The sequence below is a fragment of the Sarcophilus harrisii genome, chromosome 3 (assembly GCF_902635505.1).
Source record: "Sarcophilus harrisii chromosome 3, mSarHar1.11, whole genome shotgun sequence".
Classification (NCBI taxonomy): Eukaryota; Metazoa; Chordata; class Mammalia; order Dasyuromorphia; family Dasyuridae; genus Sarcophilus; species Sarcophilus harrisii.
In genome coordinates this window covers 590,626,623-590,639,635 of record NC_045428.1, presented here as the reverse complement: position 1 = coordinate 590,639,635, position 13,013 = coordinate 590,626,623, and the positions used below count along the sequence as shown (strand labels likewise).

The window sequence follows — 13,013 nt, the reverse complement described above, 5'->3', positions numbered from 1 at the left end:
CCCATGCCCTAAATTCTGTTTGGGGATTAGAAGCAAATGATGTGCACACCTGCATTTTTGATTTCCTTCACAAGCTAATTGTACAGTAATTCAGAGTCTGATTCTTTTTGTACAGCAAAGTGGTGTTTTGGTCATGTATACTTGTTGTGTATCTAAGTTATATTTTAATGTGTTTGACATCTACTGGTCATCCTGCCATTTGGGGGAGGGGGTGGGGGGGGTAGGAGGTGAAAGATTGGAACAAGAGATTTGGCAATTGTTAATGCTGTAAAGTTACCCATGTATATATCCTGTAAATAAGAGGCTATTAAAAAAAAAAAAAAAAGAAGCAAATGATGTAGCAACTTTGAAAGAACTGGACATTCTGATTGGCATAATGACCAGCCACAGTTCCCGAGTTTAATGATGGAACGTGCTATCCTCTTCCTGATAAAGAGAGGAAGGACTCAGAGGGCAGAATGAGACAAAGATTTTATTTTTGGACTTGGTTAAAAAAGGAAATTTTGTTTTGACAAAAAGGGTTTGAAATGGGTTTTATTTTTCTTTTGTTCTCAGTTGAGGTAGGAGGGTGAGAAAGTAGATATTAAAACTTAAAATTTTAAGAGTAGATGACTGTAATCAGCTCCTTTTTTCCTATCTGTCCCCTTCCCTAGAATGGCTCCCCAAGGATACTGATGACGTAACTGGGCCAAGGCAGCTTCCCATCATGACAGGACCAAGCCCAAATGCCCCACGTGGATGCCGTCATCCAGGAGACTCAGCATTTGCAGACATTGTCCCCATATCAGTTCCTCACACTGTCACTAGACTCACTATGTTCCGTGACCCCAAGGTAGGGTCCCAGGCTGGGGAGGGGGCTTTGTCTCATCCCCAAAACTCACCCCTGGCTTCCCTACTCAGACTATCACCATTCCCTCCACCCCCTGACCCTGAAACTCTGCCAATAGTCTATGCCCAATCACAGCCCATTCTGCTGGATACTCAATATTCTATCGCAAGATTGGAGAAAGCCAGAGCTAGAAGGACCTCATCTAACTTTATCTGTATCTTTTATGTTTTTATACAGAGAAGGAAACTGAGGCTGAGGGGAAGGGATCTGCCCAAAATCATATCTGCAATAGTGAATGGCGATACTGGGACTGGAATCCTGGGCTTCTAACTACAAGTACATCCTTCAGTTTCCACCACCTGGCATTGCCAGTCTGCCTGGTCATTACCCTTCTCGGATCCTCAGACCAGTCTGGAAGCTACCACCCTCCTCTCTGCTTGGGCAGTCTCCCTAAGCTCTACAAACTCCGTCTGCTACCCCGTTGATCTGAGTCCCTAAGCCTCCTCACCTTCCTTTCCTGGAACCCCTCAAACACCTCTAGGGACCTCATCTCCCATATCCCTTCAATACCATTGGGACCCCCATTCACCCCAAAAATGAGTGCCTCATAACCTCCTATTCCCCTCGTCATCCCTAAAGAATCCTCATCATTATGGAGATTTCCACCCCTCCAGTCACCCTGGATAACTCACAAAATACCCTTCAGGAGCCTCTAACATTGTAGAGATCACCTGGAAGCCTGAGCTCCACTCAGGGAAAACCCTGGGACCTCCTCAAAAATCCCAGGAAGCCCTCAGGAATCCACATCACTCCCCCCCAGGACTCTGGACTCCTTTAAATCCTTGGTTCCATTTAACTGCAGATTCCCCAATCACCCCAGATACCTAAATCGCACTGTTTCCCTTGGGCCCCCCTCAGTTCTAGAGACCCGTTTAGAAATTCCCATCACTGTGAGCTACCTCCTCAAGCCCCTCAATTTCCGCTGAACCAATACCTCCCCTCTGCTCCTAGAAGGCTGGAAGCTAGATATCCAGCAGGAACACTGAGAGCTGGGATACTTTCCTACTTTTCCCACAGTGGGAAACCCACTTCTCAGCTTCTAGGCCAGCTCAGTCAGGCTCAAAGATGGCTATGGACTGGGAGGAGAGCCCAAGGGTAAGGGGATAGTTAGGAGGCTCCAAAAGTGGCTCAAGAAGGCTCAAAAGGCTCAAGAAAAATCCAGTCTGGCCCTTCTAACTCCTCATGGAATTCCACTTCCTCTACTCTGCAAGAGGAGGCAGATCTGAGAAGTTTAATCCAATAATCTTCTACCCCCTGCAGCCTGCTCTGACCCGTATCCCATCAAAGGATTCGGGAGAAACACCCAGTCTCACTCCATCTCAAGGATCCCCCTCTTTTCCCATATACCCCTTTGCCCAGCATTTGCTTTCTGTAGCAAGATGGCATTTAGATAATAAAAATGAATTCTTCCCGAAAACCATATGACCCTCCATCCCAGGCTGCTGTCTAAAGGCCCCATATCTTGGATGGGAGAGAGGCAGAGGAAGCACCTGGACTCTGTGGGGATTTGCAAGTGCACATTTATTGTTCCAGCACCTAACACGCACCCCATCCCCCATGCCTCTCTATCTGAACCTGGGAATGGTGGATCAACCAACGAGTCTGGGCATCAGCCCAGCTGGGAGTGTCTGTTCCAGGGACATTATTATCCTTTTAACCCCTTTATTTCCCCCTTCTTCTCTGAACCTCATTACCAAGACTGAATCCCTCCTTTGGCCACCTGCTCTAGCCATCATCCTTCCCTCCCTTGGACCCCAGACCTCCAACTGCCATCTTTCCCTCTCTTGGACCCAGACTTCCAGCTGCCATCCCTCCCTCCTTTGGACCCCAGATTGCCAAGTGTCTTCTCTCTCTTTCTTGGACCCCAGGCCTTCAACTGCCATCCCTCCCTTCCTCAGATTCCTCTATTGAGTTGGTATCTATACATCTCCAATATTCTGGCCTCAGAGCTTGAGTCAAAGACAAGATCCAGATGTGGTGGAAGTAACAGAGACCCGGTGTTGGCCACTGGTAAATCCTGCGTGTGCAAAAATGAAAAATCCTTATGTTCTGCATGTATCCAAGTATTTTATTTCATAAGAAAGCTTTGTGTGACACATCTAAGAGTTTATCCATATTCTTCCTCCTGCCCTGGAGTCTCTATAATGAGGGACTATGAGTCATCCACTCCCCCTCCCCTATTTCCACTTCCAACTGCCTTGAGTCTTACCAAAAGTCCTAGAAGGGAATCTAGGATCCAGGTGGGAGAGACAGAAAGACAGTGTGAGGCTGAGAGACAAAACAGGGAGAGACAGGAGTGACAAAGACAAGAGAGAGACACATCTGGGAAGATACAGAGTAAGGCTTTGAGAGAGGGAGCCTTAGAGAGAGAAACAGAATGAGACAGGGAGAGACCGTATAAGGCTAAGGTAGTGCCGGAGATAGAGACAGGTATACCTAGAGAGACAGACTGAGATTAAATGACAGAAAAGAAAGACAGTGGAAGAAACCAGACAGATACAGGGGAAGGCTGAGAAACAGAGACAGAAGAGAAAGGCAGAGGTGGAAGCACATGGGAATTAGAAAGAGGGTCACCTAGAGAGATCACTACTGAGAAAGATTAGGAGAGGATTCAGAGAATAACAAGTGAAGAGGAGAGGGAGAGGGAGGGGAAGAAGGAGAAGGAGAGAGAGAGGAGAAGGAGGAGGAGGAAGAGAATGAGGAGGAGAAAGAGGAGGAGGAGGAGGAGAAAGAGGAAGAAGAGGAGAAAGAGGAGGAGAAGGAGGAGGAGGAACAGGAGGAGAAGGAGGAGGAAGAGGAAGAGGAGGAGGAGGAGAGGGGGGAATAAGAATGACCCCCTGTTGAGAAGGAAGCACCTCCATCACTTAGAGGCAGAGAAAAGGATTATCCAAGAAGCATGAACCATTCAAAATCAAACCTGGAAAAACTCTTGGAGACAATCAAGACCAACCTTTTCATTTTACAGGTGAGAAAATTGAAGGTCAGAGAAGTCTTATATCATGTGACAAGGCAGAGCCTCCTTAGAACCCTGAATCCCAAACAAAGCTAGACAAACCCAAACTTATACAATAATCTTCCCATCCCACCCCCACCCCCCAAGCCCATTCTTAGCTTCTTTCCTTCAGTCTTCAGTGTCACAACATTATAAGCTCTAATGTGGAAATATTTTTTGCAAGGCTTCATGTATGTAATGAATATTAAATTTCTTGCTTTCTCGATGGGCAGAAGAGGGAATAAAGGGAAGGAGAGTATTTGGAAATGAAAATAAAAATTAAAAATTAATTTTTTAAGAGAAAGGGGGGAAAGCACTATAAGCCCACAAGAGCCCTGGGGAGCCTCCTTTTTCACCTCCATCATGTTTCCCTTCAAGAACAAACAACAATCTTCTCATCTAAACAAAAAGAAATCAAGAAGGAGAGGGACTCCCCAACGCCATGATGTTATATAAACAGCTAAAGCAAGCAAGTCCAAGGTTAGACCACAGGCAAGCCTTCCCTAATCGGGGAAGAGCAGCAAAAATCAGAGAAAGCCAAAAGGAGCTAGGAACTGGGAATTGAGTTCAACTACTGGCTGAGGATTCGGGCCCTCAGGGCAGGCTACCAAGACTCAGGGCAATTCGGGGCAGGATTAAGGTCTAGATAGTTAAAGGGTGACCAAGAGAGGGAGAGGGGAGGAGGGCCTTAAGAGGGGTGGATTCCTACAGCCACACCCCAGAGCTGCTGAGACCAACATAAGATTCACGACACCTTGGCCCCAACACACCTCAGCTCCTTCTTCCCCCAGTTCAGGCTCCCTCAACCTAGCAGGTACCCAGGATCCCTGGAAGGGATGGGGACTGAGGGCGGGAGGAATATCACTTGGTCTCTCTCTCCCTGCTTTTATGTCTTTCTCCTTAAATCTTCTGTTTTCTTATCTCCTTGTGTCATTCTTTTTAGGGGATGTCAGTCTTTTTATCTCTGAGTTACACAGCACTCAGTAATCCATCAAACTTAATGAAGACAATCTTTGTACTTCTGATTTTTTTCTGTTTATCCTTCTGCTTTTCTCTTTTTTTTCCTCTGAGTTGGCCTGTCTAACTATCTCTTAGACTGAGTCTCTGTCTCTGACTCTATAACCTCTCTCCTCTCTCCATTCTCTCATTTTCTTTCTTTTTCTTTGTTGTTTTTTTTTTCCTTCTTCCTCCTCTTCTGTCTCATTTCTCTCATCTTTCTTTGTCTCTCTCCTGTTTTCTGTTTCTCCTCCATCCTTTGCCTGTTCCTGTTCTTTTCTGTCTCTTTTGCTGCCAGTTTATCTCCTCTATTTCTGTCCCTATTTCTGTGTCCCTGATTGTACCTGCCTCTAGCAGCCTTTCTGATACTTCTCTTTCTCTCCCATTTCTTCTCTCATCTCCCTCTTTCTCTTTGCTTTAAGTCTATCTCTGCTCTCTTTAGCTATCTCTGTCCCTATCTTTTCCTATAGCCCTCTCAAGCTCCTCTCTGTCTGTATGTTTGTGTCTCTATCTTTCTCTCGTCTTCTTTTCTTTCTGCATCTCTGTCTCTTTGAGTTTCTCTGTCTCTGCCTTTGTCTCGTCTCTTTCTCTGTTTCTTTCTCTATCTCTCTCCCCCTCTCTCGTCATATCTCTGCTCAGTTTTTCATCTCTCTCTCTCTTTTGTCTTTCTCAATGGATCCATCTCTTTTCCTTTGCCTCCCTGCCTATCTTCTCTTTTTTCTCTCATTCCCACACCCTAAGTGTCCAACTCTCTTTCCCTCTATCTCTGTTTCTCCCTGGATGTCTGTCTTGCCTGCCTCTCTCTCTGACTCCCTTTTCCCCTCCTCCTTTCCACCTCTTTTTGTCACTCTTTCCTGGGTGCTTCTCAGTTTCTCTCACAATGTCTCCACCTTTCCAGCTGTGTCTGTGTCTCAGAATCTCGCTTCCTCTTCCCCTGGCTCTGTGTTCCTGTGTTTTCAGATTCTGGCTCTCTAGGAGCTGGTGCCTAGAAGCTCGGGCATCCGCTGGGAAGGGAAAAAAAAGGGCTGTGAATGAGGCGATGTGACTAGTGACACTGGAACCTCTGTCTCTACCCTCTGATGTGAGAAGGAGCCTTCACCATGGACTGGACAGGGACCGTGCTGCTGCTGCTGCTGTTAAGCATCACCTGCCTGCTGCTGGCCAAGGGAGTGTACAAAACCAAAGGCCGCTTGCCTCCGGGACCCAGACCCCTGCCCCTGCTGGGTAACTTGCTGCAGCTCCGATCTAGAGACATGCTGGCCTCCCTCACCAAGGTCAGGGTCTGGGCTGGGTGAAGGGGGAGTTCAGGGGACAAGACAGAGAGTATGGGAGGGAAAGGAGGGACTGGAACTGACAGGCCTCGGGCCCCATTGACCACCTGTTACCACTTCCCCCAGCTGAGTCAGGAGTATGGTCCTATATTCACTGTGCATCTGGGCACTAAACCTGTGGTCGTCCTGAGTGGATATGAGGCAGTCAAGGAGGCTTTGGTGGACAAGGCAGAAGAATTTTCAGGGCGTGGGGAGTATCCAGTTTTTCATGATTTCACAAAGGGCAATGGTGAGACCCCCTTCCCTGCTTCCCATCAGCCCTTTCCTGCCCCTCACCCAACCCTAACCCTAGCTTCAATTCCTTCCTTAAAAGGCCCTGGGACAGGGAACTAGCTGAGCCAAGTTTCACCCCCTTCTCAGGCATTGCTTTCTCCAATGGAGAAAAGTGGAAGGTCTTGAGGCGATTTTCCATCCAGATCCTTCGCAATTTTGGGATGGGAAAGAAGAGCATCGAGGAGCGCATCCTAGAAGAGGAAGCCTTCCTTTTGGAAGAATTGAAAAAAACTGAAGGTAGGTGACTCCATCTCCCTCCAACACATCACTCACCCTAGAGGGGTGATGGACTCAACCTGGCACTTCCCAAGGCGCTTCCCTGTCCACCTGCCTGCTCTAGGACCATGAGTTTTAGAGCCCGGTGGGAACACTCTGATGGTCCACGGCTGCTGCTACTGGCCAATATACCTCTGCCGGTTACCACAAGGTTCTATTATTAAGGAAAATACCTTGCTACGAATTTTCAGAACTATTTGTATTTCCCTGGTTATCTCCCTGGGGGGAAATGGGGCCTTGTGATGGGTGTTACAGGAGACAAACAATCAACCAACTGAGAGGCATTTATGAAGCACTTATTATGTGCCAGGCACTCTCATAGGTGCCTAGGATACAAATGCAAAAAAACCCTCCTGCACTCTTCAAACTTGCAGGTCTCATGTTGCTCAACCTGCTTTGTGGGGGCCCAAAAGCTGCAGGCATCACGCTGCAGCACAGCTTCCCATATTCCACTTATTCAGGGTAGGCTCCTCCAGGGGAGGATTGCTATAGTGGAGCACCTTCAGCAGTGCCTGTGTGCCCCATGTCCCTTGCCCTCTATCTCCCCGAGACTTCTCAGGCATTCCCTTACCCCCTGCTGTCTTGTGGTTGCCATGCCATCTATTCTGAAATGTTCATGACCTTGTGCTCTTACTTGATGGTATCTGCTGTGTTTAGGGACAGGACTTATTATCAGGGGGCACACTGCAATTAGATTGTGCAGCAGTCTGTTGCATTATTTTGAGCTGTGCATCCTCATGTAGGGCGGAATTGGGTTGCATCAACTAACGGTTGTTGTCCTCTGATAACTTACTGCACCTGAGTTGTTCCATCGTGTGCCAGAGTGCCAAGGAATCATCTGTGGGACAATAGGCAGAGATTTAAGAACAGCTCCAGGCTCCTCTCATGTGACTGCTACAGCCCCTTCAGCTCCCATCACCCTGCCTCCCCCACTCTTCTGATCACTCTGGTTTTGAGCCTCCCCCAACATTGCTCCCCCAAGATGTCTGGTCTTCTTGCTCCACCTGCTTATCAAAATTTATTCAGAATCACAGAGAGTGCAGTTCAGGCTCTCCCTGCATTTTGGAGAAAGACAACAAAATATTTCCAGAATATAAAATGTCACACCTGGGAGGATCCTTTGAACAGAGACTCCTACAGAAGAAAGGGTATAACATGTCAGGGTTGGGACCCAGAATGTCACATAGGCCACCGTGTAGCAATTGCTCCCTAAGGGCAACCCTGCTGATATTTGGGTATCTCTGGCCCCCAGGTACCCCCTTCGATCCCACCTTTGTGCTCAGCCGCTCAGTGTCCAACATCATCTGCTCGGTCATCTTCGGCAGCCGCTTCGACTATGAAGACGAACGTCTGCTCAAGATTATCCATCTCATCAATGACAACTTTAAGATCATGAGCAGCCCCTGGGGAGAGGTGTGATTGGGCAGACACAATGGGGAGGGGGTGGAGAAGATGGTTCCTGCAGAAGTAACTGAAGGTTCCTAGGGGAGCCAGAGGACAGAGGGAGGGGGAGACTTCTCTCTGAACTGCAGTCTTCTCCTCCTTCTTCCATCCCACCTCAGATGTACAACATCTTCCCTGGCCTCCTGCAATGGATCCCAGGCCCCCACCACCGCCTCTTTCAGAACTTTGGGTGCATGAAAGCCCTCATTGACCAGAGCATCCACGAGCACCAGGCCAGGCTGGACCCTAGCAGCCCCTCGGATTTTATTGACTGCTTCCTTATCAAGATGGCTGAGGTAGAGTCTTCTCCAGATCCCCTTCCCAGACCTTCCAGGCTCCTCCCACATTCAGCCCCCAAGGAATCTGTGATCTTGGTCTCTAAGGGATTGAGGTGTCCTAATTCTCTGTGATTTGGCTAGGAAAGATTCTGTGATTTTCTGATTGATAGACTTGGCAAATGGCAGAGCCGAAAGGAATCATAGAAACTGAATCCAATTCCTCATTTTACAGGGGAGTAAATGAAGGCATTGCATTTTGGGGTAAAAAGTGCTAAATGGAAAGGATAAGTGAAGCCCTGGGAAGTCCCTGGGAGTCCAGGGAATCCTCAAATTGTCTCATTTTAAGAACCTAATATTCTGATGCAGAGCAGGGTTGTAGGAAGCACCAGTTGCCCCCAATAATAAGAGGCCCTCAAGATCAGAGTGGACTAGAGAGGAACTCATCCCAGCAAGCGATCCTAGGAAGCAAACAGTAGTTTCTTAGCTTAGTTTTTCTTCCTAAGCACTAAATACTTTTGTTCCCACACTGGTAAAAGTTGCAAGTGTCAGGCACCTTCTAAATTCAACTGCTTAAAGAAAAGTTCTAGTCACTATTACCTAGTAACAGCCTCTGAGTCTTGAGTGGTTCTAGGTTTCTTTACTTCTAAGAGTCAAAGATTTGAAAAGTCTAATATTTTATGAATTGAAGACTCTAAAAGTCCAAAGTTCTGTGGATCTAAGTTTCTAGGACCCTGAAGAATTTCAAATTCTGTTAATTCTAAGAGTTTATCACCTGGAGGAGCAGCTGGTGACACAGTGGATGGATGCTCTGAATCTAGAGTCAGGAAGACCTGAGTTCAAATGTGGCCGCAGACAGTTATTAGCTGTGTGACTCCAGGCAAGTCACTTCCGCTCTGTTTGCCTTAGTTTCCTCATCTGTAAAATGGAGAAGGAAATGGCAATCCGGTTACTCCAGTATCTCTGCCAACAAAAATTCAACTTGGGTCAGGAAGAGTTGGACATGACTGGACTGTTGTCCATCCTGTTATTCCGTAAACCTCTAGGTCCCTGAGAGATTTTCTCCCAGAATCAGGGAAGTATAGCAATCCTCCATCTGTCCCTTCTATTTGGCATTTTTCACCCCCAAAATGCAAGGCCTTCATTTGTTCCTTTGTAAAATGAGGGGGTGGATTCAGTTTCTATGATTCCTTTCAGCTCTGCCATTTGTCAAATCTATCAATCAGAGAATCGCAAAATTTATGATTCAGGAATAAATCGGGATGACTCGAGTACTGAAAAGATACAGTTAGATAGAGACAGACAGAGACAGGCAGAGAGACAGAGGCAGAGAGAGAGAGAGAGAGAGAGAGACAGAGAGAGACAGAGAGAGACAGAGAGAGACAGAGACAGAAAAAGAGAGAAGAGAGACAGAGAGAGAGAGGAGACAGACACAGAGAGAGAGAGAGAGACAGACAGAGAGAGAGAAAGAGAGACAGAGAGACAGAGACAGAGTCAAAGATAGAAGCAGAGAGAGTGCAAGAGAGAGGCAGAAACAGAAACAAAACCGGGGGGAAAAGGCTTAGGAAGGACAGAGGAAGAGACTTAGGAAGCACCCACGGGTGCTTTGTCCCAGACTCCCACATCTGTCCTTGCCCACGCCCAGCTGGAGGAAGGAATGGGCTTCCCTACTGCCCTAGACCCCCGGGGTGGCTTTGGTGGCTGGAAAAGGAAGGAAAGGGTGTGTGTGCCTCGCCTTCACTGACTCTGGAAGCACAGGCTGGGTTCTGGGCTGGGGCTATTAGCCGTTCCCTCCTCACCCCCACTCCTCCCATCATCCCCACCGGCCCCGGGGCTCAGGGTGAGCCTGTTGGAGACAGGAGTTTCAGAACCCAGGGGAGCGACGGGAGGGGGCACGACAAGGAGGGGGGACTGAAAGTCTGGCTCTGCCCCCAGGAAGCCAAGAGCCCGGACACTCACTTCCACATGGAGACGCTGGTGAAGACGACGCACAACCTGCTTTTTGGCGGCACCGAGACCGTGGGCACCACGCTGCGCCACGGCTTCTTGCTTCTCATGAAGTACCCGCACATTCAGGGTGGGCTCTTGCCCCCACCGGCGCCCCCCGCCCCTGCCTGCCCCCTGTCCGGCGTCCCCTTGCTCCCCCAGGCGGCTGCCTCTGCCCCTAGACCAGGGGAGGAAAGAGGGGGGCCCGGCCCCGGGGAGGGACGAGGGAGGGGGTCCGGCCCCGGAGAGGGGAGGGAGGGAGGGAGGGGGGCCCAGCCCCGGGGAGGGGGCCCGGCCCCGGAGAGGGGAGGGGAGGGAAGGGCCCGGCTCACTGGCTCGCGCTCCCGGGCCGCCGGGCCTCCCGCAGCTCGGGTCCAGGAGGAAATCGATCGCGTGGTGGGGCGGGGGCGGCGGCCGACCCTGGAGGACCGCCCGGCCATGCCCCTACACCGGCCGGGTCCCCCACAGGGAGGCTTGCGGACGTTCCCCATAACCTGCCGCACCAGTCACCCACCCGGCCTTCCCTTCCTGCACCCAAGTGGGGGCCCGGCGCGGCTCCCCGCCCTTCTGCCGCCTTCCCTTCCCCTCCAGGGGAGCAGCCTTGCGCAGGGGCCCGAGGAGTCCCAGCCGCAGCCCTCGGCGGGCCCGGGAGTTCGAGAACCCGGACGTGCCCCCCATGTTCCCCTCTCCCCCCACACCGTCCTCCCTCTCCCCTGCCCCTTGATGGGACAAGGCTTCTTGAGCCCCCTGTGGACCCACCCTTTCCCCCCTCATTCCAAAACCGACCCTGGTCTTTTCTCCCCTGATCTCCAGCCTGGCGGGCACCCCAATCCTGGCAATACCAAACCCAAGCCCTCCGCCTGCCGGAGCCTGCCTGTCAGCCAGTACCAAGCCTTTGTTAAACGGGGATGGCCAAGAAAACCCCTCCCATCCCCCCATACTTCCTGCCTCTGAGGGATCTGGAGCCTGCCCATTGTCCTTTCCCCACGGAGAGGGACCCAAGTGTCCCAGCTCCCAGCCCTGCCCTTCACCTTCCAGGGCACCGAGATCATCACCCTCCTCAAACCGGGATCGACCCCAGTCAGTTCAGGCTAAAGCACCCTGCCCTTCCTGGACTCTGAAAGACTTCCGAAGAGCCCGCCATGCCCTTTCTCCTGGGTGTCCCAGCCGGGGTCTCACCCTCGGGGTCCCCAAAGCCTCTGTGGGAGAATGCACAGAGGGCCAGACTCCGTCAGAGCTCTCCCAGTCACAACCTGTGTGACTTCCCAGAAGTCACTTCACTTTTCCATGTCTCAGTCCAGTCAATTGTCCCAGAACCAGGCTAGAACCAGCCCTCAGGAGGGTGGAACCAAAAGGCCAGAGACAGGGGAGTCAGGACACAAACAGAAGTTTAATTAACTTCAGAGTGAGGGAAATGTTTGCAAATGGAAAACCCATCTAAGAAGGAGCCAAAGGCAGGTCTCATCTATCATAAATGGGATGGATTATGGTCATCTTTAAGTCTCGAGGGACCAGAGCTCTGTGCCAGGAGCAGGAGTCAATGACAAGGAGCAGGGCTATGGATGGCTAAATCCCTCAGCGAAGACTTGGTGCTGCTCCAAGTCATACACTTTGCCAGAGGGTGATATCATCCTGAGAGCAAAGGATTGTTGTTATGTCAAACTCAGGTCCTTAGCTCTGGGAAACAAGCACATTTCCAAACTATGTTGACAATCCCTTCATCTGTACAAATGAGGGGATGAAAAGTCCTTTTTCTTTCTCACTCTGTGGTCATCTAAGATCCCAGCACCTGCATCCTCTCCTTCCCTGCAGGGCGACGGCTGTGCCTGGGGGAACCACTGGCCCGAATGGAGCTGTTCCTTTACCTGACCGGCATCCTGCAGAACTTCACACTGCATCCCCTGTGCCCTATCGAGGAAATTGATGTTACTCCCCTCAGCTCTGGCCTGGGCAATGTCCCCAGGCCCTTCCAACTCCGAATGTTGCCCCGATGAGCACAAGCCCGTGCCCGGCTCAGCCCACACGCTGACCAGAGGTCGTTCACTCTATCTCCATCCCTCTCATTAACCCTGCCTTGTCTTTCTCTACTCCTCGGGACTCTTGCCTGTACCCTTCAGTTTACCCCCTAGTTCTCAGTCTACTGCCTCCTTTTTAACCTTCCCCCTCTCTCAGAATGCATCTCTGCCTTTAGTTGTTCTCTATTTCTCTCTGTTTCTCTCTTCTTCTCTGTCTCTGTCTCTGTCTCTGTGTATGTGTGTGTGTGTTTTTCTTCCAATGTCTCTGTTTTTCCTCCTCTCTCTCTCTCTGTCTCTCTCTCTCTCTCTCTCTCTCTCTCTCTCTCTTCTCCTCTTTCTCTCTTTCCTCCCCCTTCTCTTCTATTCTCTTTCCCTTTTTATTCTTTCTCTTCTTTCTATCTTTCTTCTCTCTGTCTTTCTTCTCTGTCTTATCTCTTTTCTCTTTTCTTTTCTTTTCTTTCACTCTGTCTCTACTCTTGTCTCTCCCTACCCTCTTCTCTTTCTCTTTTCTCTGTCTATTCTCTCTCCCTCTTTTTC

The 13,013-nt window shown here is 49.9% G+C and overlaps 1 protein-coding gene across 1 annotated transcript; it reads left to right on the top strand.

Annotated features, from left to right (window-relative positions):
- The first annotated feature begins 4,563 nt into the window (after positions 1–4,563).
- On the top strand, positions 4,564–12,455 carry LOC100923691 (cytochrome P450 2F2). Its single transcript, XM_031961638.1, has 9 exons — positions 4,564–4,695; positions 5,967–6,151; positions 6,275–6,437; positions 6,569–6,718; positions 8,010–8,170; positions 8,320–8,496; positions 10,411–10,552; positions 10,829–11,128; positions 12,274–12,455. Exons 2-9 carry the CDS (start codon positions 5,978–5,980, stop codon positions 12,453–12,455), a joined length of 1,449 nt encoding a protein of 482 aa, XP_031817498.1. The 5' UTR covers positions 4,564–4,695; positions 5,967–5,977.
- The last annotated feature ends 558 nt before the right edge of the window (positions 12,456–13,013 follow it).